This window comes from Balaenoptera ricei, chromosome 9, assembly GCF_028023285.1.
Source record: "Balaenoptera ricei isolate mBalRic1 chromosome 9, mBalRic1.hap2, whole genome shotgun sequence".
Taxonomy (NCBI): Eukaryota; Metazoa; Chordata; class Mammalia; order Artiodactyla; family Balaenopteridae; genus Balaenoptera; species Balaenoptera ricei.
The window spans coordinates 50676068-50701455 of NC_082647.1; the positions used below are offsets into that span (position 1 = coordinate 50676068).

The window sequence follows — 25388 nt, forward strand, 5'->3', positions numbered from 1 at the left end:
TTTTGGACTCCAGAAATAATAAATTTGTTGTTTTAAGCCATTCAAGTTTGTGACAACTTTTTATAGCACCAGTAAGAAACAGATACAACATAAGGGATTTTAAAATACATGGACAAGTTTTCAGAAATGCTCTCACTAAGCTAAAATTCAAGGTACAGTCATTAATTTCTGATCTGAACAAAAGGTTCTGTATCATTTACAAACCCACTGTTGACAGCAGTGCTAGGTCTACAAAAAGACTGATAAACAGCTTAGTATAGATGATTTCCTTTTTTCTGTATAGATTTTGGAAATTAGTAGAAATATATCACAATAGGATCAGTCCTATCAGAATACCTGTTTTTTTTTAGATGGCAGCTTCAACAAACTATAGAGTCTGAGTATCAAAATTTCACTTTAATGAAACAAGTTCCTCTTAGGCATCACCTGAAACTTATTTTTTTAAATAATGTATTTATTTTTGGCTGCGTTGGGTCTTCATTGCTGCATGTGGGCTTTCTCTAGTTGCAGTGAGCAGGGGCTACTCTTCGTAGCAGTGCGTGGGCTTCTCATTGCGGTGGCTTCTCTTGTTGAGGAGCACAGGCTCTAGGCACACGGGCTCAGTAGTTGTGGCTCCCCGTTCTACAGTGCAGGCTCAATAGTTGTGGCACACGGGCTTATTTGCTCCGCAGCACGTGGGATCTTCCTGGACCAGGGCCCAAACCCGTGTCCCCTGCGTTGGCAGGCGGATTCTTAACCACTGTGCCACCAGGGAAGTCCCCTGAAACTCATTTTAACAAGAAAACCTTTTTGTGTTAATACATATTCTACTTGAAATTCCTAAACTCAAAGGATCTAAAACAGGTACTCTAATGCCTTAGTGATATCACACTATTTACAAATATGAAGTTAATACAGTGAATGTGTTTCTACTCCCACTATAAAGGTCATCAGATTAAAAAAAAAAGTCTAATCACATAAAGGAATATAAAACTATTTATTGACCACTGTTCACCAGTATTTACAATAAAGTAAACAATATACAGTTTAATAACATTCTGATTACTACAAAGTTATTGTTTTTCCTGGCTTCTGCTGAACCAGTAACCCAAAATACTGAGAAGATTGAGCCTACATGTAAGGAGTGGGTTGGGGTAAAGTTTGAAAAAACATGCAGGTCAAGTTTAGATTGGAAAACTTTGTTCACTCATTTATTCCTGCAGATCCTAAACTGCCAACATCTCTAACCATCTGATTAGGTTTCCATTAACAAGTCTGAGACATTCCATGTATCACAGTCTTTCAGTAAATACAGCACACGGATTTCAACTTCTTATAAAGAATGGTTTGCCAAAAGGAAGCTTTAAATGTCCACTTAACTAAGTCTTGCTTGGCTAATTAAAACATACCAGAATTTTTCCATTTTTTTCATTTGGGTTGACAGAGATAAAATTTTCCTTTCAGGGGGTTTTACATATAAAACTGCATTTATATGATGGTAGATATGCATGCAGATTCTGATAGGGCTGCTTTAAAAAATTATCCAATTTAAATTAATTTGTCTAATTACAAAATTGTTTAATTTGAAAGGTTAAGACTTAAATTTTCAATTTAAGTTGAAGTGATTTCTTATATTGCTCAAAATGATAGAATCCCAGAAACATGGGCTCATCCATGGTTGTGAAAGGCTGTTTTTGTTTTGGTAAATGTGTTTAAACAATAACCAAAAAACCCCCAAACCATTTACATATGTATTTTATGTATACACATACAGAAAACCCAGAATGGTCCTTAGGCATATATGAGTTAAATGCAAATTCTAAATTCTGACTGAGTAATGACTATGGAGATTTCCCCCAACATTTAGAAAAGCTGTTCTCTAATGCAGAGGAGATAATATACCATAGTATCAAATGTTCTTTTCTGCTAAAGGAAGCAACTACAGAAAGCTTTTATTTGTTCAAAGTAACCAGTGCTACAGATGCAAAAAAAAAAAACAGAAACAAAACCCCCCAAAAACCCCCCCAAACCCAACAACTTCCCCAATACTACTTCAAAACGAACATATCAAATGTGATTTTCATTAGAATGTAGTTATTTCTTCACACTAATAAATCAAAAGACCAAGACCCAGATTTTATATATATATATAAATATATATAAAAAGCAATGCAAACAATTATTGAGCTTCATCTTCTGGACAAGAATGCCAAGTTAGTCTCTCTTCATAAAAAGCAATTACAATTTGAGGACACTTCATATTTGCCTCCTTTGCCAGCACCAAGTCCGCCTCATCTGAATCTTTCCTGTTGTGAGGAAAAAAAAAATTCAATTAAAAAGTCTAAACTGTTTTTTGTCAACTGATAACCATTCACTTAAGGATCATAACTCAATCAAAAGGTATTCAAGTGCTTCAGGGTTATGTGGTTACTTGTGGCTGTGTTCCAATAAAACTTAATTTTCCAAAACAGGCCACAGTTTGCCACTCGTTGCTTTAGCAAAGTAACTAGAATCATCCTTTTAGCAGATAATTACTCTCTACCTAATGATGGTCAACTATTTGTAAAACCTAGGTAGATATGTTTTTTAAAACTTCACAAGTTTTTAAAAAACGTTATCTATTCTTACTTTAAAATATAACAGAAATTACCTACACACTTACCATTTCATGAGAAACATTAATTCTCCACTGCTGTCTGTGGCACCAATTATTCGCTCTGGGTCAAGACCTCTGGCAAAACCTCTTGGTTTATCAGCCTGTTTAAAAGAGGTTAAATGATTATTTACATAAATGTTCCCACACATTTTTTTCAGAGAGCAATCTAACAATATTAACTTCCAATTTGTTTTCATGATATGTAACTTTTAAATAAAAACCTTCTGATGGTGAAACAAATGACCAGAGCAAGAGCCCATATTTAGTACTAAAACACATATTAATTTCCATTAAACTTACAAGCAGAAAAAACAAATCTGGATGTCTAAAATATTCTGAATCATAAAATCAAGAAAGCAGACAAAACTTTCTTCATTCAAAGACACCAAAAGGCAGGAAAAAACCCCAATCTCTTTTTTTCTGGTAATTCTAATCAATTAGTAATTATAAATTCTTGAAAGTCAGTATTTCAAATTACTTCTAGGAATTGTCTAAATTACCCACGTATTTTTTAAAGCACACAGAAACTGTAAACAGCAAAATAATAAAAGCTTTAAAATGCGACTAATCAGTATTGTAATCAATCTGCATTACAGTAAACCTTATAAAATACTTAGTATAAACCAAAACTGTGGTCTGAGGGACTCCCGGGGATGCCTGAGACCTTCTGGAGTATCTGTTTATCTGCAAGATCTCCTCTTTTCATGTATCTGTGACTTTATATTGTCTTTGCAGATCTCCACCAAACAACATAGCACAGCAAATCGAATACAGGACTAATGCCTTACTAAGACAGACACTGACAAGATTTGCAAAAATGTAAAATGTCACTCTTCTCATTTAAAGTTATTTTTCATGAAAACTTATGAATAACATGTAACAGTCTTCGTCATTCTTAACTGAATATACAAAACTGTGTAAGTTTCTACTTTAATTTCTAATGCAGTTAGTAATGATCGTTATAATCCATATAAACAAGTTTTTTGGGATCCTCAATAATTTTCTAGAGTGTAAAGGGGACTTGAGACCAAAAAAGAGAAGTGCTTACATAACAAATCCTTTCTCCCCATGAGACTTTTTACATCATTATCTTGAGCTCTGGAGTCAGACTGCCTAGGTTATAATGATGACTCTAACCTTCACTTGCTGTGTGGCTTTGGGCAAGTTAACCTGTTTGTGATTCAGGTTCATTTTCTATAAAATACATACAATTAATACTATGTTTCATAGGAATTTTAAAGTATATGGAAAGCAAATTAAGTCATTTAGAACACCGCTTGGCACATTAGGAGGGCTCAATACAGGATAACTATTGTTATTAAACAGTGCTTCTGCTGAGCATGTGGTTGACTTCCAATTTACTTACAACTGATTCTTAAGATTGTTACCTTTTTGCCTTGGCTGCTAAAGTGTTCAGAACCAAATTTGTAGCCCACCTCTGTTTCCCTTCTGTAAAAAATGAGGGTAATACCTATGATCTTGACAGAATTGTCATTAAGAGTTAATGGACTGGGACTTCCCTGGTGGTGCAGTGGTTAAGAATCCGCCTGCTGATGCAGGGGAAACGGGTTTGAGCCCTGGGCCAGGAAGATCCCACATGCCTTGGAACAACTAAGCCCGTGCGCCACAACTACTGAGCCTGTGCTCTAGAGCCTATGTGCCACAACTACTGAAGCCCGCGCGCCTAGAGCCCGTGCTCCGCAACAAGAGAAGCCACCGCAATGAGAAGCCCACGCACTGCAATGAAGAGTAGTCCCCACTCGCCGCAACTAGAGAAAAGCCCACATGCAGCAATGAAGACCCAACACAGCCAAAAAAAAAAAAAAAAAAAAAAAAAAAAAAGTTAATGGACTGTGAAGTACTTAGCATCTAGTTCAAATGATCAAATTTTAAATCCAAAGTCCTTATCAATAAATCTGTATTGTATGTTTAGTCCCCAAGCCTAGATATAATTCAGACCCAAGACCTTTCCCAAATTGCCGTGTTAGGCCAAAAGGCAGGGCAAGTATGTTTTAAAGTTGAGGGTAGAAGCAAAGAGTTATGTAATTTGCTCAAAGCCACAAAGAAATCAATGAAGCAAAGATTGGCTCAAAATACACATGCAGTGAATGAACCAATTATCTCATTTTATGCCAATAAAAATTAATAAAAAAATTATTATCCAAGATTATATACTTCAAAATCAAAGTACTGTTTGGCAATACAAGGATCATGTGCCAAAGTTTTGGTCACTACCACTCACTAATGATCTATAATCAAAATGTGCTATGTAGATTGTTTTCACTGTATTGTAAGGGATTTTCAATGATCAATTTTGTATTGTTTTTACTTAAGACAGCTGGTCTAGATGAGAGGAAATCGTCTGATCTGAAGTCAAATCCATCAATCTATCCAAAATAACACTAGCACAATTTTAAGTGGTGTAAGCACTTACTAGACATTTACACAATGTAGGGTAAGCCATGCCTATCCTTTCTGTCCCAAATATTAAGTATTTTAAAAAGGCCTTTTAATGATATTTTTAAAGTACTTGAGTTTTAAAAAGTATTTAAAAAATCAAGTCATCCTTTTACAAAAAGCCAGTTTGCTGGCCAATGTTTTATACGTACAGCATCTCTTTTCTTCTTTGATTTGCTATCATCAGATTCACTGTCAGATAAAGATTTTCTTTTTGTTCCATCTTTTTCTTTACCAGCTTTTTGAGAATTAAGAAATGCTTCAATTAACTCTGGACAATCTAAATTTTCTTCGGGTTCCCAAGTATTGTCTGCACTGTGTTCAGTTAAAAAAAAAAAATTCATTCAATTAAACACGGTTCATCACCATCATCCAGATCCATTTAATACATACCTGACAAAAAGCCCTCTGTACTGCAGATATTAATCATTTCCCCCCTCCCCTCACATTCTTTTGAGGGAATCTATACTTCCTTTTGTGTCTACTTTCACAGTCCGTACTAAGTGGGCAATGTTATTACCTCCAAGGTAACTGAACCTGACTCTAGCAGAACAACTGGAACCAATATTTTTCCAAGTTATGCAGACAACTCACTTTAGAATTCCTCTGGAAGAGCCTTTAAAAAAGGTGGATTCCTGGTTCCCACCTCAAATTACTTTATCAGATTGTGCCTAGGGTTGAGGCCTCCAATACTGTGTTTTAAAACACAGCAATTCAGAGGCGCTCTCAAATGTGAGACAGTATTTTCAATTTCTGCTGGGTACTCAAATTGGGAAGTGATATAAAACAGGGGTTGGCAACTCACAAGTCAAAATCAGCCTTTTGTATGGCTGGCAAACTGTTTTTTACATTTTTAATCGGTTGGGAAAGAAATGTCACAATAAAAGTCATATGGAATTGAATTTTGGGGCCCATAAACAAAAGCATTATTAGAACACAGCCATGTTCATCTGTTTAATGTATTGCCTATTGCTGCTTTTGTACTACATTCTCAGAGTTGAATAGCTGTGACAGAAGCCCACAAAGCCTAGATTATCTACTATGTGACTCTTAAAGTCTGCCAATCCCTGATATACGGCAGGGATGACCATTTCCATGTGTTTTTCAGAAGGGCTGGAAAGAAAATGAATATCAATTACCAAATGTGAAAGTAAGATCACCCTACACCACTAGTTACAAGATTGCTAACTTTGTGTGCTCTGATCCAAAAAGCCTTTACAGAACTAGACAGAATGAAATTAATCATTTTAGAGATGCTAGGAAAGATGCTTTTAACCTCTAGTTACAACTTGGTCTGTTGATGCCCAGACTCTACTTCTTAGAGATTAGGATACAGTAAACCTAGTGTAGGACCTGAATTATGATGAGCACTTCTGTTTAAGACCCACTAGTATACCTTACATAGCTTCACTATTTTTTAATGTCCTCTGTAGGGAAACCATGTAGATTAGGTATTCTAGGTAGTACAGTATCCAACTACATTAAAAAGCAAACTGTACTCTATATTATATAAATTTGACTCTCCAAGGTAATCAACTAGACTCAAATCTGCTAGGTTACCACTGTAGGCAAAAGACATGGCTCTTTTTAAACATACCTCAAACAAGATACCCTGGATTAAAGGTGCTTTTAAATTTAAAGAAACTTACAGAAAATGGATAAAAAGATCTTAGACTAAAAACAAATTTTAAATGTTATTTAAGTACAGTTAAACATATAATAAGGCACTGAGATTTCTTACTCTGTAAATCCCTTCCACTTCAGGAAATACTCCACCTTCCCATTCACTACACGTCGGTCCAGTACTTTTTCTACCACAAATTCTTCAGGTTCTGCCTCTTCGACTTTTTTACTCTTTCCATTCTGTTTCTTTCCCATTTTTTGCTAAAACAAAACAAAAGAGAGATTTAAGAAATGTCTTTTTTGACTTTTTTAGTACATTTTAAAGGCTAGACTACTTATATTATCGTTGCATTTGACACCTAAATTTCCACTTCTGTATCCCAGAGCAGATACCTTCTGAAAAGGTAAAAGTTAACAGATAATAAAATAAAGGAATTCTTGATTCTGTGGGTTTAGCTCAAAACTATCACCCGCCACCCTTCACTGAAATAATACAATCAAAAACGTTCTTTGAAAACACTGTTTTATCTTTTCCTGGTCTTATTTCTATGTAGTCTACAAAACCAAATTTAGTAGAGTTTTCACTTATTTTAACCACAGGACAGCAACAAACAACTATTAGAAACTATTAGAGGATTATACAAAGGAGAATAACTAGTAGTGACAGGTCTTATTAGTGAACCATAGACCCATTAAAACTACAGCCCCCAAACACTAAGACCCCCTTTCCCAATTGAAACACCGATGTTAAAAGCCTCAACAATTTAAGAGAAAAGATAACTGCAGAACAAAAACATGGTTCAGAACCCTGATATCAATTGCAGGGTCAACCAATGAGACCATAAATAGGTTAAAAAGGACAAGATCATTTCCCCATAATCTCTGTATATAATGTCACTCACCACTTGGAACAAACCTATAATGCTGTCATTTCAAGAGGACAAAATGCTGGATCATTTTAATTATCTACTGTGAAAAAATCCTTTTTTCTTGGCTTCTCAAGAGAAAGACTCTAAACTGGTAGCCAATGAAACTAACTTACAAGTTTTTAGGTTAGATTTTTTTCTTTTTTTGGGTATAACACTCTTTGAGAGAAGCAGGAGACCAAGCTCAACAGACCAATAACTCAAAACAGATTTGTTATTGAAAATGGATAAACTTTCAAAAAAACCCGGAAATGGTTATTAAGAGACTAAGGCGGGAAATCCCACATGTTATGTTCATCTTGGAATCATTTCACCTTAAAACAAGTGCTATTAAAAAAAAAAAATTAATTGCTCAGTCACTAAAGTCATCCCTCCTAAAGCATGTAAGCAGAAAAATTAACAGCAATGCCTCCAGACTGCAAAGGACATTTAAAAATACGTAATCATTTAGAGATGTACACACACATATAAGAAATAAAAATCCTCTGAAACTTAAATAATGCAGCAAACACCTGATTTTGTTGGATACCATTCCCCATGTCAGGTCTTACAACTTTCATTAGTCAAGATACTTGGGTACTGCACCCAGTCAAATAGCCTTCTGCCTCCGTACAGTACAAGGAAGGTAATGATGGTGGTAGTGGAAAGAGTGAAGAAAAACTGGTATAGACCAAAGCTTATCAGACACTGATCCTAAATGAAAAACAAAAAAAGTATGTCCATGAAACTAAGAGGCTAACAGAGTAAACAGGAAAACAAAAATAAACACAGAAAATTAAAGACAAAAAAAATTTGGCAAAAGAAATGAAGTATTTACTACTATGGCACCCATAAACTAGTTTCAAATGCTCATCCTTTTCTTTTTAAAAGAAAATCCACCCACTTTCCCATTTAAATTACAGCACACATTATCTCACAACACTAACAAAATTATTTTAAAATGCAAAGTTAGGTAGATTCTGAAGACTATCAAACTGTATACAAAGCGATTTAATTTTAATAGAAGCATCTATTTGCTTTCTGTATCTATACTCATCCTCACAGTCTCAGGGACAGCTATTTCGTTTCCCATCCAATACTTTTGATACTGGTGATTGTACAGCCAATTTAATTATCTACATTTTGGTTTACTGATTATGAAATCTGAAGGGCAATTCAATCCTGAGGAAGCACAGATTATGCTTTGTGCTTTTTCCATTGATGGATTTGATGGGAATAAATTATGCCACCAGACAGGCTTTATATTTAAATGTTTCTCTGGATGTTTGACTTAAAAGTGCAATCTAATGATGAAACAAATGAAAAATCACCAACGTGCCCTTTATATTGCGAAAGCCAAGGGGAGAATACACAAACCAAAACCATTTTGCTTTATTTAGATGTTAACACTCACCTTTATATAATTCCAATTGTTATTAACGCAATGTGTTAGAATTAAATACTGTGGGAACCATAACTTTGAATTTCGTGATTTTTATGTGAATATTCCAATGGCTATGTTAAAACTCCAAAGTTGACATGGCTGAACACATACATGTCTACAGGTTTACAGAAGTTTTAATGAAGCCTAAGAATGCAAACTGTGGGTTTAAGAAACTGTTGGAGAGAAAAAACTTAATTGCTCAAAAGATCCAGAAAATCTAATTTCCTCTCTTTCCTGGACGTATGTGTGATGTTTTTTCATGTCATGTATTAAAAAAACCGCATTGCAATGACTTAAATTTAAACCCTTCTGTATTTTAGAATAAGCAAGTTTGAAATATGAGTGACCAAAACAATTCGAAATATTCAATGACTTTTGTCTCCATCTAAGTGTGCAAGGTAACCGTTCTTTAAACAGGGCAACGCTGAAAATACTTGCTTTCTCTAGAATTCAGTAGAGTGATTTAGAGAATAGTATGCCAATCAACAAGGGCTTTATTGCTTTGTCCGTGTATGCTTGTAACATTCTTCCAGGTCACATAAATTTTTGTATCTTTATTTCAAGATAAGAATACTTGGTAAAAATTTATTTCGTGCTACTCTCCCAAGATTAGGTTTCTCTAAACGAATCAAGACACTACTAAGCCAAGTCAATAAATATCTCAATGTAGTAATTTCCTTTTTGCTCCTAAACTCTCCCCATAATAACAGTGGGGCGAGAAGGGACTGGAAACTATATATGGATGTAAATTTCTCAACCACAGAGATGCAAAGTTATAATTTTTGGAGAAAAAAAGTTTGCGTTAGATCCATAAATATTTTAGGTTGTTGTCATTAACTTACCAATGTAGTTTTATTGGACGCCATTTTTTATTGCAGACTTGAAGAGCTATTACTAGAAAAATACATAACAGTTAAAAAAGTTTGCAAGACACAAAAAAGTAGCTAAACATAAGTTTTGTTTGGATTCCAACCCCCACCTAGGTAACTCACGTTATCAAACATGTATACAAATCCACAGAGAAGCAGTTTTGAGATTCTGCACAAACTAGTGATACATGCCTAAGAGTATATCAGTGTTGTAACCAAGTGTACCTAGATAACCTTACCGGGCACGTTAGTACCCGAGAAAGCTTTACAGAGTAAAAAATAGACAATTTTTTTTCCCCAATCCAAATCCCACTTATAACCATAGTCACAATTTTTAAAAAAATGGCCAAATAGTTTGGTTCAAAATCAAACGACTGCCCAAACGATCACAATAACCAATTACTGTGAATTTCTCCTCTACACTTAACAGTCCAAAGAGTCGCCTATGTAATGTAATCCCAACCTGGTTTCCTCTTAGCAACCCTCCCTTTCCAATCACTAGTTAAAAAACTAAAGGAAAAAAAAAAACCCGAGATGTTCCAGTCCCATTTCGTACCACTTTTGTAACCAAATCACCTTTTTCTGCACTTTCATCCGCTCCCCTTAAGCCCCTGCCCCACCCGGCTTAACAAGGCCTTAGCGCCCAGCCCCCGCCCCGCCCCCTCCCCCCCACGGGAGCGCGGGCCTCGTGGTCAGCGCATCCGCGGGGAGAAACAAAGGCCGCGGCGCGGGGGCTCAAGGGCACTGCGCCACGGGGCCCGCGCCTCCCCCGACCAGGCGACGGCCACGTAACGGAGCGCCCGCCGCAGCCTCCGGACATCGGGCCGCGCGGAAACGGGAGAATGCACCGCCCTCCCTGGAGGCCCAAGTCGCCGACCGAGGCCGGGAGGGGAAGGAGAGCCCCTCTTCTTGATGCGGAATGGGGGAGGGGAGAAAGAAATGCGCTTTGTCTAGAAATAAGGCAGCTGTCGCCACAGCTTTCAACCTTGGGGAAGAGAGTCTCGTCCCCTAAACCAACTACAGACGCCGGCCCAGCGCCAGGCCCGCCGCGGGGTCTCTTCGCCTCTCCTTTCCTTCCCACCAGCTCCTGATTCAGGGTCGGGCGGGGAAGGGATGGGAAGCGGGGAACTGGGGGGTCTCTGGGGCGCATGTGGTATCTTAAGCAACACCACCGAGTGAAAGCTAGAGAAAAAGAAAGACACCGACTTCACCGCCTCCGAGCTGCTCCGGGTCCCGGGTCTGCAGCGTCTCCGGCCCTGCGCGCCTCAAGCTCCAGCCACATCCGAAGGGGAGGGGGCTGGGGAGCTGCGCGCGGGGCCGCCGCCGGGGGGAGGGGAAGGTGGCACCGCCCACGCCCGGCGTCCGCGAGGGGTGGGGTGGGCGCGCGCCCCGCGGCGGGGAGGGGCCGTGCGCCGCGCAGTGCCCGCCGGGAGCCCGAGCCCGGGAGAGCGAGGGGGAGGGGGCGGTGACAGTGGCGTTTACCGTTCGTGGCGTGGCGCCTGGTGGTCCCCGGAGGGGAGGGAGAGGGAAGCGGGGTGGGGTGGGGGGGGGCGGGTGAGAGCCGTTAACGAAGTCTCCTCGGCGGAGGTTTTTCCTGCTTTGCAGCAGTAGTGGCTGGCGCCAAAACAGGACTCCGCCCACTTCCTTGGCCCTGGGGTTGGGTGTCTCCGAACGCTGGGGGTGGGGGGTGGAAATAAAAACGAGCGTCCCTTTCGACTACCCGCGAGGTCGACCCCAAAAGCGTTGGCCAGGGTTAGGTTGGTAGAGCGTGAAGTGTAATTTTTTGACTAGAAGTCGCTTCGGGTGTTTCCGGAAGGGGCCGTGTCGGTCCTCCGCGCAGGGGAGGAAGGGTGGGGGAGGGAAAACAGTAGAGAAGGCTACTAAGTTTTAAGACGGAGGTAGGGGTAGATTATCAAAGCGTTGCTGTAAGGACTACCTCCGGGGTTGAGGGGGCTGGACCTCTGGGCTGAAGATTAAGCTCCTCCCAACAGCGTTAATTTCAAAATGCGCGACCGTTTCTCACCTGCCCTGCGCTAAGGGGGCTGGACCCAGTTCCGAGAGTCATATACGCAGAACTCGAGCCTTCCACAATTCACAGAGCCCTTTTACGCAACTGACGTCAAGCACCACTACTGGCCGCAGGGGGGAGGGGCACGTACTTGGCGCAAGGAGATCGTTGAGCGTTCCCGCCATTGGCGGCGGTTAGGGCGTTTACGCAACGGCCTGACGTAGGGGAGGACGCGTTAGTCGGGGGGAAGGTTCTAGAAAAGCGGCGGCAGCGGCTCTAGCGGCAGTAGCAGCAGCGCCGGGTCCAGAGTGGAGGTACTCCTAGCGGTGTTGTTTCTCGAGCAGCGGCAGTTCTCACTACAGCGCCAGGACGAGTCCGGTTCGCGTTCGTCCGCGGAGAGCTCTCTCATCTCGCTCGGCTGCGGGAAATCGGGCTGAAGCGACTGAGTCCGCGATGGAGGTAACGGGTTTGAAATCAATGAGTTGTTGGAAAGGGCATGGCGAGGCCGTTGGCGCCTCATTGGAAGTCGGCTATCCGCCTCCGTGGGAGAGCGGCAGCGAAATTGGGCCATTTCAGAAGCGGCTGGTCTCAGGATATTTTTGAAGAGGGGTCGTTAGTGGAGGCCTGATTGTACAGCGCTTTCCCCACCCTCAGTCTCCCGGCGCCATTTCCCTTTGCTGGGGGTGGGGGATGGGGAGCTTCCACATGGCGGACGCAGCCCCACTTTAGTGAAAATGGGGCGCGGAGGCAGGAATTCTTATTCCCTTTTTACAGCACGCTGGTTTGGGGGCCCCGGCGTCTCCGCGCTTGAGCGTTTCGGCGGGCTTCGGGTCCTCGCGAGCGGGACTGCGGAGCTTCCCCTCCCCCCTCCCGGGAACCGGATTTGGCGGCCGCCATTTTCATTTCTCTCCTTCCTCGTAGTGTTTTCCTTTTAACTCTCTAAGTTCAACTAGTTTGACTCTTTTAACAAAGAATAGAAGTGGTTAACTATTTTTTTTTTTCTGGGGCTGTTTTCATGCCGTTTCGAGGTGGACTCCGAGTGTCTTGTGAGCTTGGGTTTTTAAAGTCTTGCGCACCTCATTAGAGGCTCGCTCCCTTCTCCTCGATGAAATGGCGCCATTGCGTTCAGGAGCCGCACCGAAGGGCGGGGGAGGGGGCGGCGTTCTCCAGGGCGGGTTCGCACGGCTTAGGAGGAGGTAAAACCATCTAGGGTGTCGGGCCCGGTTTGAGGCGAGCGGTAGTATGAAGACCACATTTTGTTTTCCAGCCCTTGTTTATTTGAGTAATGGTTTTATCTGGGTCTCCGGTGATTAAAAAGGCAGTTGAATCGTAGGAAACTTTAGAAATGAAGAATCAGATTTAGAGCCATCAGCTTACTACCGACCATGTGGGAGGCCGTGGGGGAAGGAGGTCTGTGGGGGGCGGTATTCCGGGTCAGAATCCTTTATTTAACTGAAGGATTCTCTTTGAAATGTAGTGTTTGTATTTTAAATATTATTTTTACTGGCAAATTTAATTCTTTACTGGGCAAGACCACAGGTATTTATTAGTGATAAGCTAGAAATCATGATGAAAATGAAATAAAAATGACTTTATAGTTGTACTCTGGTTAAAACATGGCTCAGTCTTTCAATGCGTGTATTGCTATATACAAAACTTTTAGGCTGGGCCGCTATGTTTTTGAACTTTGTCACTTGCTTTTCTCGTTTATGTTTGCAATCATGGTTGATGATTACATTGATAAACATAAGGTCTCAAGCGAAGGGGGTCTACCTGGGTATTTTCCTTGACCCTAAGCACGCTTATAAAATAACTTTGTTTGTAATCGATAGTGGACAGCGGGTAAGTTTGGAAAATGAGGTAAGTAATGAGTTTTTGCCTTTGTTAGTGATTCGTAAAAGTTGTTGTAGATGTATTTTTTTAATCTATTTAATTTATTTGGGTTTTAAAAGGCCTATTAACTGACAACATTTGAAGTAAAATTTGCTTCAGAGTCCAAATATCAGTATGCTAAGTAACCTCTATAATTTTTTTTAAGTGTCTCAGGAGCTAGTTTGATAATTTGTTTTCAAAATTTTCAGAATCCTGAAAAGTTAACTATATAGGGAAAAAACTGAATTGCTTATTGCTGTATTTTCTGAGCTGTTGGGAGAATGTCATGCATGGAGAGAGGAACTTCATAGAACTATGGGTTGAGAGTTGTAATGCTGTTTGATAACAGTTGGTCATGGACATTGTGACTAACTATCGTTTCTGAATATTCTTAGTTTTTTAACCTAGTCAACTGAAAACAATGACCCAGCCTTCCTTAACTGATAGCCCAAAATACGGAGCTGTTAATGCAACTTATTTGCTTGCTGGTTTCTAAGGATTGAGTTTTCAGCCCAGGCTCTTTTTCTTTTCACATGTGAAAGTTGTTTATGCTGTGTAATTTGCCAGAAGACCACTAAGTTCAACATGGTGAAGTGTAAATTGTAGTACTTTGTAGCTACGGGATAGTCACAGTGGTCATTTAAATATCTTTATGGTTTTGAAAAGTGAGATGATTACAGTGTCTTACTATGTTTCTGCTTTTACGTTCAGTAACGGTTCAGATTGTTTCTGTGTTGTCTACATGTCAAAAACTAGCTATGTTAAAACTTTTTTAAGTTTTAGACACCGTTAATTATGAAACTTATTCTGCCTTGGTCAGAAGAGAGGTAAATTTTAAGGATATTTTGGTACATATATTGAATGCTTAAAGTTTCCGGTAATGGAGAGTTGGTATGTGGGGAGAGAACAATACTAGGTTTTTGAAAATTGCGTTACATTAGAATCACCACCAGAGGGAGCAATGAAGGGAAACTCACTTTTCAAATAACTGAATCCTGAAATAAATGGCAATTCTTGGTTATAAAAAGGCAACAGTTTTTATAATTTGAAAATTTATATTTAAACGGAATATTTAAAAGTTCTCTGTTCTGGGTTATAGGATTGAATGCAGATTTTGATAAGAATCTTAACTTTTCAGTCACCAGGGAGTAGATTTGCTGCTTTTTCTTCAGAAAGTTTTTTTTAAACTAAGTTATGCTAGATTTGTTTAAAATAATTTAATGTGAAGTAAATATAGATCAAGCGTTAATGATTTTGAAATTTGTGTAGTTCAGCTGAGGCAATTTTTTTGGTGTAACACAACTAATGCAGTTTAACATATGGTTTAAATTTGATGTAAGTTTTTTTTTTCCCCCCCCAGAAAACTTTAGAAACTGTTCCTTTGGAGAGGAAAAAGGTACTCTGCCAGCAGGTCACCTCATATTTAAGAATTTAATTTCCTGCATACAAAGAGAAAATGTAAATAAAAATTGAAGTGATGTTTTCCTTTGCAGAGAGAAAAGGAACAATTCCGTAAACTCTTTATTGGTGGCTTGAGCTTTGAAACTACAGAAGAAAGTTTGAGGAACTACTATGAGCAATGGGGAAAACTTACAGATTGTGTGGTACGTTAAGTGTGGAAGTGCTTAGGGATAGTAGTCCTTCAAGTGTTGGGTTTCTTTGTTTAAAATGAGTGAATCGTGGAGAAAATCACTTTTAAATTCATGTTCATTATTTTAAAATACTGTAAGTGATGAGATTAAATGGTAACATCACTCCTTTGGATTTAAAGGTAATGAGGGATCCTGCAAGCAAAAGATCAAGAGGATTTGGTTTTGTAACTTTTTCGTCCATGGCTGAGGTTGATGCTGCCATGGCTGCAAGACCTCATTCAATTGATGGGAGAGTGGTTGAGCCAAAACGTGCTGTTGCAAGAGAGGTGAGCAAATACATAACTTGTTCAAACGGTTTTGAGGAAAATTGCATTTTGCTCTTGCTCAAGATTAGAAAGTGACTTTTAAAAGAACAAAGTTATCTGTATTTAGCCCAAAGTGTTTTTGTTTCTTTAATAGAGCTTCGTTGGGTTTCTGTGCTTTTAATTTCCTAGACTAAGTTATTTCAAAGACTAGGTTCTTATTCATAAGGTGCTTTAGTATTTGGTCATAGGATAGAAGCCATGTATGTTACTCAGATAGTGGGCTTTCGTTCATGTTTGTGGTTTCTTCAGTCAGGATGATTTTTTCTGTTTCAGGAATCTGGAAAGCCAGGGGCTCATGTAACTGTGAAGAAGCTGTTTGTAGGTGGAATTAAAGAAGATACTGAGGAACATCATCTTAGAGATTACTTTGAGGAATATGGAAAAATTGATACCATTGAGATAATTACCGATAGGCAGTCTGGAAAGAAAAGAGGCTTTGGGTTTGTTACTTTCGATGACCATGATCCTGTGGATAAGATTGTGTGTAAGTGTCTATAAGTGCTAGGGGTGTGGCTCTTCACATTATAAGTTTTGGGTATGTTAACACCTAAAACTTCGTTAAAAAGTAAAGTTTAACTTGTAACTTAGCTAATATTATAGGATGCTGACTTAATGGACTCTGAACTTTTCATTCCAGTGCAGAAATACCATACTATCAATGGTCATAATGCAGAAGTAAGGAAGGCTTTATCTAGACAAGAAATGCAGGAAGTCCAAAGTTCTAGAAGTGGAAGAGGAGGTAACTTCAATTCCATTTTTTTCTTAAGATTTATTTGTGTAAGTGTTTGTTACTAACCAGGGTACTTATCGTAGGCAACTTTGGTTTTGGAGATTCTCGTGGAGGTGGTGGAAATTTTGGACCAGGACCAGGAAGTAACTTCAGAGGAGGATCTGGTAAGTCCGCCTTCTAAGTTTAGAAGGGTGAATGTGCTTGAAAACTATGAGTGAGTTTTAATTAGAATCTGGGAAATCCAACCTAATTTTTAAAAAGTTATTCTTAAGATCTAATGTAGGTTCTGTCCTGATGGGATATTCTGATTTGGCTAGGCAAGAGGTAACATTTTAAAAGTCCTATAGTTATAGTTAAGGATAAATAATTGCGTAGATCCTTTATGGTTTTCAGTTTCTGGAAAAGTTAAGATGGTGCAGCCATTTTAAATTTATGAGGTATTCCTGAATAGTCGGTGGAAATACTGTAGAGGCTTGTACGTGTAGGTTTGAAGAGGTTTGTGTCTTTGTTTTTTGCTTTGGGCTTTGTATGTAGGTTAATCTGAATAATGTAGTGTGGTGCCAACAGAAAAACTGCCCCTGTCCATTGTCATTCCTTTTTATAAATGAGTATCTTAAGTGGAGGCTTGCCAAGTCAAGCCCCAAATCAGGCAGTTATCCTGATGATGAAATTGAATCACATACTTTAGCATATTTTTAACACTAAAATACACAGTAACAGGAGTGTACAGCACAAGGGGAAAGGGTTCCTAATAACTCTTATTTATAGATAACTAATAGATAACGTGGAGGAAGGGGGAGGGTAAGGAATTGAGTGGCATGAACCACAGGAAAATAATCTTTTTTTTTTTTTCCTGCCCTTAACAGATGGATATGGAAGTGGTCGTGGATTTGGGGATGGCTATAATGGGTATGGAGGAGGACCTGGAGGTCAGTTTCTTCTACGTGTCTTAAGATTGAATCACACTGTGTGTTGTCCGTTTTTGAGTGTATACATGAAATTTTTCTTAATGTTTTACCTTTTGTAAAGGGATTAGGTGATGATGGTTCAGTTATTTGTATTTTTATTCTGATTTGCATTTTACCTGTTGTAAATTATAAAAGGAAAAATATAGTTGTAGGGGTTTGTGTACTTTTGCAAAATCAGTTGGGTAGATTTTAAATGAGAATTTAAAAATGCCATTTAAAGATGTCCTGTTGTTCTTCAAGCAAGAGAATTGGAGATAGATGTGATATTTTGTATACTGTTTTCCTGAAAAAGTATGGACAAGTGGTTATGAGCAAGATTAACATGTAAGGGGAATGTATATAAGAGCCCTGTGTTGTCTTAGCTCTTACCAAGATGAGTCTAGGAGGATAATGTTCCAAAAGTCCCCAAAGGAACTTTTCCAAAACATACACAAGTGTGCTCCTGTATCCAGCTAAGGTGGTGAGCCACTGTTAAATATGAAGTGATATGTTTTGTTGAAATACAGGAAAGAGTGATACTTGCTGACAAATGTCCTAATAGAAAGGAACAAGACATTTAAAACTGATCTAAATAATAGGCCTTATTTCTGGTTTTGCCCTCATTAGGCATGACTTAGGAGTCACATAAGTCTATTTCCAATATTGCTTTGAAATCCAAATATTGATTTGGTTTGAGAAAGATGAGTTTTTGTACTTACTGCAAGCAATCTGAGACTACCAATTTAAGTTTAATTACATGCAAGTTTGCTAATTTCTGGTCCTCCCCCCATTTCTACTCGGGAGAAGGGTGGTGGGCATTTTATTTAAGAGACATGGTAATTCACAAGGAAACATGAGTTGGGAACTTAATCTTTCGGACCAGCAGGAAGATGTGGCTCTTCTACTTTGTTCCATTAGTCTACACATCTTGGTCTGCCCCACCCCACCTACAACCTTGCACAAAATATAAATAGGACTTCAAGATATCTTCCAGAGAATCCATGATGTGTCTTTAGTTTTAGGGGAGACCTGTGGCATTACAGGTATTTCTAAAGGTTTTATCCAGTTGTTGGTGGGTAGGCATTCCCCACCCCCAACCGTTTACCAAGGATGGATATCAGAATCTGCCCTTGAGGATTTTAGAGATTTTGTAGAACGAATATCTTACTTAAAAAATACGTGTTTTGGAAAGCTGGAAGTGGGTGTTCAAATGGCTTTGAAAATATTAAGTAATTACTTAAAGGCTTATTTTATAATAGGTGGCAATTTTGGAGGTAGCCCTGGTTATGGAGGAGGAAGAGGAGGATATGGTGGTGGAGGACCTGGATATGGCAACCAGGGTGGGGGCTACGGAGGTGGTTATGACAACTATGGAGGAGGTAATAAATTCACCTGCATCTTTATGTGGGAATTTGGATTGGAATTAATGATTTTCAACACGTGAGATTTTTCATTTCATTGTTGTTGATGGTTGTCTTTTAAAAAAAAAATGTAGAATTGTAGATAGGTGTTTTGCATTTGTTCTGATTTGTTTTTGTGGGAATTTTGTCTTAAGTACTTAGCATGTATTACTGGTTTAATACTTGGTTGTGTTATGGGGTTTATTGTACAGAAATTTCCAAATTTTTTACAGGAAATTATGGAAGTGGAAATTATAATGATTTTGGAAATTATAACCAGCAACCTTCCAACTACGGTCCAATGAAGAGTGGAAACTTTGGTGGTAGCAGAAACATGGGGGGACCATATGGTGGAGGTAATTTATTAGATTTTTCAAATTTGTGATGAAAATATTAGTCTTCTATGACTTTGAAGAAAGATAACTTTCATGTTTATGCTTGGGTAACACTTCGCATCAAATACACAGTGTTACTGAGAGTAAAATTGTGGGAAAATAAAAATATCCCTGGGGGGGGATTGTTGTGGTGGAGGTGGGATGTTCAGTGATATGAAATATTTTGGGGTTAGTGAAATGGATTAGATGTTTTCAGTGGAGTTTTTCCCTTTGGCTGATTAAGAAAAAGCTAAATAAAATTGCTGAGCATATTGCAAGTGGTATAAATTTTGTATGACTCTTAGAAAGCTAATTTAGTAAATCTGAACTTTTCGTTCAAATCATTGTTGTTAGTGGGACAGAAACAGATTCCTTATGTTTCTTACGCTGAGTATACTTTGTTAAAACTTCTAAATGATCATGGAAGAGAGCCCTCTAAAGGAGTAGCAGTAGTAAAATGTTTTGAAGTTTAGAGGAAAAAGTTGAAAAATCTGTGAATCTGGATAATCTAATCTTCTGAGTTAACGAGGCTAACTAGAAACAAGTAATGGTCTCTGATCTGCATGTTTTAAGGAGTGTATGGCTGTAAAATAAAATCAGTTGTAGAACTTGGGAAATCAAAATAAGTTTGCTTTCTCTTGTTCCAATAATTCTAGGAAACTATGGTCCAGGAGGCAGTGGAGGAAGTGGGGGTTATGGAGGGAGAAGCCGATATTGAGCTTCTTCCTATTTACCATGGGTAAGTAGCTTTTAAGTTTCACGTTATTAATGTCTTGGGAGACCTAGCTGCCAGGAGTTAAAAGCATTTTAGGATCATGTTATCTTTCCTTAAAATCTGGTTAGATGGATAATTTCATAACCTATTTTTTTTTTACTCTTTACTTCTGTTGAAACAGGCTTCACTGTATAAATAGGAGAGGATGAGAGCCCAGAGGTAACAGAACAGCTTCAGGTTATCGAAATAACAATGTTAAGGAAACTCTTATCTCAGTCATGCATAAATATGCAGTGATATGGCAGAAGACACCAGAGCAGATGCAGAGAGCCATTTTGTGAATGGATTGGATTATTTAATAACATTACCTTACTGTGGAGGAAGGATTGTAAAAAAAAAAAAAAAAAAATGCCTTTGAGACAGTTTCTTAGCTTTTTAATTGTTGTTTCTTTCTAGTGGTCTTTGTAAGAGTGTAGAAGCATTCCTTCTTTGATAATGTTAAATTTGTAAGTTTCAGGTGACATGTGAAACCTTTTTTAAGATTTTTCTCAAAGTTTTGAAAAGCTATTAGCCAGGATCATGGTGTAATAAGACATAACGTTTTTCCTTTAAAAAAAATTTAAGTGCGTGTGTAGAGTTAAGAAGCTGTTGTACATTTATGATTTAATAAAATAATTCTAAAGGAAATTGTGTAATTATAGACTTTTTATTTTAAATAAGTTAAGGAGTGGGTAGTATAATTAAGGTCCATTGCAAAGCTGTTGTTATATTTGTGTAAGATAAATGCTGGTCAGATATAAGTGTGTTGTCTGCAATTCATCAGGATTAAATTATGTAGATAACTTAAGGGATATCTCTGCAAGGAGAAACACCTTTTTAGATCTTTTAGATGCTGCTTCTTCAATGCAAGGAAAGGAAATAACCCCAGCGAGGTACTCTTCAGGGATACAGGTCTAGTACAAGAGAACTCTTGACGGCTACTAAGTTCAGCCAGTCTTAAGAAACTGTGCTGTTTCTACAAAGCTTTAACTACAGTAGTTTATAAGGATGCCAACGAAAGCTGAGGGTGTAGAGCAAAATAGTTCTAAGCTTCAGTTAAACTTCTTTAGGTAAGATCTCATTTACTTTTCCTTTCTTAATTTTCCTCCCCAAAAGATAAACTAATACTCTTCAATGGTCTTTCAGTATAGTGGTTCTCATGTAGTTTAACATAGCTGTAAATTGAGTTTAACAATTTATAAACTCAAGAGAATAATTTTATAAACCCTGTTTTCCAATCTGTCATTTACTTAAATTATTTTGGTTGTTTTTTACCCCCTTTTTTTCCTTCTTTCCCATCCCCCTCCCCCTCTATGAAGATTCAGGTGCTTAACATATCATTTTTTTCCCTGCTGGAATTTTAGCATTGATATGAACCATGGACAAGTATATTCTGCTGCCACAAAGACTGTAAAGTGCTTCATTTCAACAGCTGAGGCAAGCCAAGTGATCATTAATAAAGCTTTTCTTGGTTCCTTCAGTGGTGTTGGTAGTGAAATGGTAGGTAAAAGTTAGGCTGCAAGTTGAATAAATCATGAAATTTCCCATCGTTACACCCTTGTGTATTCACATTTCTTGGATCAAGCATTTTGAGTGAACTAGGGATTTTTTTTTATTAAAAATAAAGACGTTTTGTTCTTCTGTTATTTTGATACGGTTCTAGCTTTACATGCTTATCAGGATCAGGCTAAGGAGACGGTAGGGCAAGATGGTTAAATCTACTTTCAGATAATTTATATTTATGAATAAAAGTGTCTACATTATAAATCTTGTATGTATCCAATTCTAAATACTTAGGTTTAAATGTGGTAATTCTTTTCCCAATCCCCTAACCTATAGGAGAGACGTAGGTTGGCTGCTGAAGTTTCATTTCTTAGATGTCATCAGAGATTGATTGCCTGGCTTTATTGCCTTTTCAGGAATGTGATAATCAGGGCATATTCTACTGTATGCACCTGTGAGTCTTCTTTGATCCTAAGACCACCACTGAAATTATTTAGGTTCTTTGGACAAACATGATAAACTTCTTCAGATACTTTTTTTTTCCTTTGGCAGGAAGGTGTCTTGCTGCAGGTAACTAATGAAGAAGTGGTCAACCACAGAATCTTCAAGAAATAAGAAATTCTGTACCATCTGAAAGTAGTTCTTGTTGGTGCCTTCATTTTAAAAAGCACTCTTTAAGATTAAAGGGAAATGTTTTCTGATAAAATAACAGACTTCATTTAGTACAGGTTCTTAATATAAAACAATTACAAATTGAGTATTGTTTGTAACGGAGTAACATCAAATCAGCTAGAGAGAGAAATGTATCGTGTTTTGAATTAGGTTTTGTGAGTAGACAGATTAAAATTCTATTTTAAATATAAAGTTTATTAAAATAAATACTTTTGTATTCAAATACTTGGTGTAATGTTTACACATAAAAATGTGAATCTTGTTCTATGAACATTAAGTTGTCTAAAGGATTGCCATCTGCTAGATTTCTAAAGCAGTTTCACAAAGCAATGCATATTGCCATTTTCCTTTCAATACGGATAGACAAACGAGAAAAGCACTGTGGACGTTATTGGCTGTCCCTAATAAAATGCCATTCTTTATACACTGTATATTCAGCGTTTGAATAATGCTACAGATTTCTGGCTTTGCCTTGTATGTTTAACATTGCTGGTGGTGTTTTTAAAGTCATTACAGATTCTAACCAGCTGAAGTGGTCCAACCAAGTTTAAGTGGCTATGCAAAGGCACTGAGACAAAATCTGACATTAGTTTCTCAAATGTGAATTAGCTCTGTTTCGTTATACCGTTAGTATCAGGTGGTTGTCTTAAAGGGTTAAACATGGTGGATAAAATTTAATAGCAAGCAGTGAGTTTCTTACTTGGATGTTCACCTGAAATGAAAAACCAGAAAAATAGTAGGGGACAAAGAGTAAAGTTGACTTCTATTTCTTTTGGTTTTGATACGAGGTATCTCACAGGTAAGTCAAACTAATGATGGCTAACGGAAGATGAGCTTTGCGTCCATTGTCAGCTATAAATTTGTTTACATTTGGCCGTGGATTTACTAGGAAAAAATAATTCTTAATGTCTTAAAAATGTCTAGCTCTTCAAAGAAGTTAACTTTTGAAGAAGATAAATCAAGTTGGTATAATACAACCCTAAAATACCCAGCGTTTAACACCAGCACAAATAGGGGAAGACATCTGTATTACGTATTAACAGGGCGAAAATGACCTAGCTTATTGAAACATGCAATAGGTAATGTTGAGTATTTTGTGTGTGTGTATGTTGTGTGTTGAGCTGCTAATTTTCTTTTAGAAATTGAGATTTAAGGACCTTTTTTTTCTAAAGGGAAATATTTTAGAGTACTTTTATATTTTCACCTCACTGTGTTTGTAGGTCAGCAATTTGGAAGCAGCTTAGCTGTGCGATTTCTAGCTGAAGCTCAGGGTTGTATGTAAGTCAGGGAAAACATGACTGGGGCTGGAATATTTGAATCCAAAATGGCCTACTGACAGGACTGAAGGTTGGTACTGGCTATTTCCTTTACCCATAGTGAAGCAACAAAAGAATCCTCAATACAACCAGTGTTTTTGTAAGTTATCTTGTGATCACAATGTGGGAGGGGAGGGTTTTACTCACATGACCAAAAAGCAAGCGTTATTGGGAGCCATCTTGGGGGATGGCTCCCATACCTGGAGTGTTTTTCTCTTTGGTAAAAGCTTTTGAAACTGGATCTTCTGTGTGGTTTTCAATATTCCGATTAAGTGCATGAGTACGTTAAAAGTTGGTCTGAAGTGATTCTTAATATTTAAAAGTACTGAGAGGCAATTAAGGGAGGCTTTAAAAGAATCGTGTCTTGGTTCCTTAGTAATGACAATTACTAGTTCAAACGTGTGTGCATATGTGGTGCCTTTGCAGAAGGTAGAAAACATCACTAATCTCAGTATACCCAAAGTGCGTGTGTTCATTGTGGCTTAGTTACATTTTAAATCAGTCTAAAGTTTGGAACAAATATTCTCAGGTGGTATACCCAATGATTTTAATGCTGCTCTGCTATTACTGCAACTAAAGTATTTAAGTGAAAAATATTTAAATTATTAAGCACTAATATGTACTCCATAGGATCACTTTGTTGTTCTGGCAGCTGGGCTGACTTTTAACTGCTCCTGTATTCTAAAGGTCAGTGCTGAACTGGAGCCAGCCTTGAAATGGAACCCATATATCCACATCTTATTGAGCACACGTTGCTTGAAGATTACATGCAATAGTTGTAATTCCCCTGTGAGGATTTCATCATGGCCTGTTGTTAGCTACCAAAAGGAAATAAGGTTTTAATAGGAAAAGGACAAATGAGATGCTGAGCGCCTGTCGGAACCAGATTTCACTATTAATTTTCAACTGATGTAATTCTATGACAAAGGGATGATTTCAGGAATAACAGTATTTTCTATAAGTAAAGAAGGTAAGACTACTTTTATGTTGGGAGCAGTTAAAAATGAAATGTAAGTTTGGGCCAGTCCACTGAAATCAGGAGGGAAAATGATGCCTAGCAAAAAACATGCTTCAGAGGCCAAAGGCCAATTATACAGACTACCAGATGTATGGGTGTAAACATTGCTGATCTTACCTAGTTCTGTGGGTCCTCTTGCAGCTTGAGTCTGTATTTAAACCCCCAAACAAATACTTGGAGACACTTGGGAACTTAAGTTTATCATCCCCCTAACCTTGATTGATGGAACTGTTTCTCAATTCAAGTAAGTCTTGACTGTTTATCCATGTCTTGTTCAGCTGAAGACTGATTACACTATTTAAGGAATGGGTCAGGTAGCTAACAGCTCTGTTCAACAGTCACAGTAAAATTAAAATGCATATGGCTTCCATTAGAACTTGACATTTTGATCTGTTTTCAAAAGCTTGAGAATCAAATTTTCTCAACACTCCACCTATTCCTTTCAGCTCGATAAAGACTACTGAGCAGAATAGTCAATCTTGGTGTATCTTAATCTGTAAGTAGGGAGCTTAGGCTAAAATAGTGGTGTGAAATTTTCACTGCTGACGTATCAGTGATGGAGAGGAAGCAGCTTCAGCACTGTACTGAAGAGCAGTGTGGTATTTGTACAAAGTGACTGTCCAGAAACTAGCCCATGGCAAATGAGATGAAACTGGCTGGTGAAAGCTGCATTCACTGATCTTTGGTCACAATGCACCAAATACCTTATGGATCTCAAAATTTCAGTTGCTGTGAATGTTTTGAATCCCAGCTCTCTCTGCTGTGTGCCTGTTTTTTGCCCATTTGATGTTCCTGATACTTTCAGGGATTGGGGAGAATGCTGAGCCTGACAAGAGCAAGCACTGAAATTGAGCATATCGGGATACCTGCAGTTTCAAAACAATTGGTCGTGGCATTTTACATT

At 38.3% G+C, this 25388-nt stretch overlaps 2 protein-coding genes across 7 annotated transcripts; one reads left to right on the forward strand and one right to left on the reverse strand.

Annotated features, from left to right (window-relative positions):
- Positions 1-957: 957 nt before the first annotated feature.
- Positions 958-11271, reverse strand: CBX3 (chromobox 3). Its single transcript, XM_059932749.1, has 6 exons — positions 11140-11271; positions 9907-9958; positions 6834-6976; positions 5245-5407; positions 2642-2736; positions 958-2285 (listed from the first exon to the last, which is right to left on the reverse strand). The coding sequence occupies exons 2-6, from the start codon at positions 9928-9930 to the stop codon at positions 2159-2161; spliced, it is 552 nt and encodes a 183-aa protein (XP_059788732.1). The 5' UTR covers positions 9931-9958; positions 11140-11271; the 3' UTR covers positions 958-2158.
- An 891-nt stretch (positions 11272-12162) lies between these two features.
- HNRNPA2B1 (heterogeneous nuclear ribonucleoprotein A2/B1) lies at positions 12163-22373 on the forward strand. Of its 6 annotated transcripts, XR_009505024.1 has the most exons (14): positions 12163-12400; positions 15174-15209; positions 15307-15417; positions 15585-15731; positions 16044-16254; positions 16408-16509; positions 16584-16664; positions 17367-17429; positions 18707-18826; positions 19081-19203; positions 19878-19960; positions 20817-21045; positions 21340-21475; positions 22031-22373. XR_009505024.1 is itself a non-coding variant. In XM_059933751.1 (12 exons), exons 1-11 carry the CDS (start codon positions 12395-12397, stop codon positions 19937-19939), a joined length of 1062 nt encoding a protein of 353 aa, XP_059789734.1. In that variant the 5' UTR covers positions 12163-12394; the 3' UTR covers positions 19940-19960; positions 22031-22373. The 6 variants fall into 6 exon arrangements, 4 of the variants coding, with proteins under 4 accessions (XP_059789734.1, XP_059789733.1, XP_059789736.1 ...); XR_009505023.1 differs by lacking the exon at positions 20817-21045; XM_059933751.1 differs by lacking the exons at positions 20817-21045; positions 21340-21475.
- Positions 22374-25388: the final 3015 nt, after the last annotated feature.

What these genes read in the sequence shown, in the direction of transcription:
- CBX3 (XM_059932749.1), bottom strand. Translation starts at nt 9,930, where the DNA reads ATGGCGTCCAATAAAACTACATTG. An exon ending in CGTCCAATAAAACTACATTG is followed by an intron (nt 6,977 to 9,906) that starts GTAAGTTAATGA and finishes GTTTTGTTTTAG; the next exon opens with CAAAAAATGGGAAAGAAACA. An exon ending in CAAAGAAGAAAAGAGATGCT is followed by an intron (nt 2,737 to 5,244) that starts GTACGTATAAAA and finishes TCTTTTAAACAG; the next exon opens with GCTGATAAACCAAGAGGTTT.
- HNRNPA2B1 (XM_059933751.1), top strand. An exon ending in TAACTTCAGAGGAGGATCTG is followed by an intron (nt 16,665 to 17,366) that starts GTAAGTCCGCCT and finishes TGCCCTTAACAG; the next exon opens with ATGGATATGGAAGTGGTCGT. An exon ending in TTATGACAACTATGGAGGAG is followed by an intron (nt 18,827 to 19,080) that starts GTAATAAATTCA and finishes AATTTTTTACAG; the next exon opens with GAAATTATGGAAGTGGAAAT.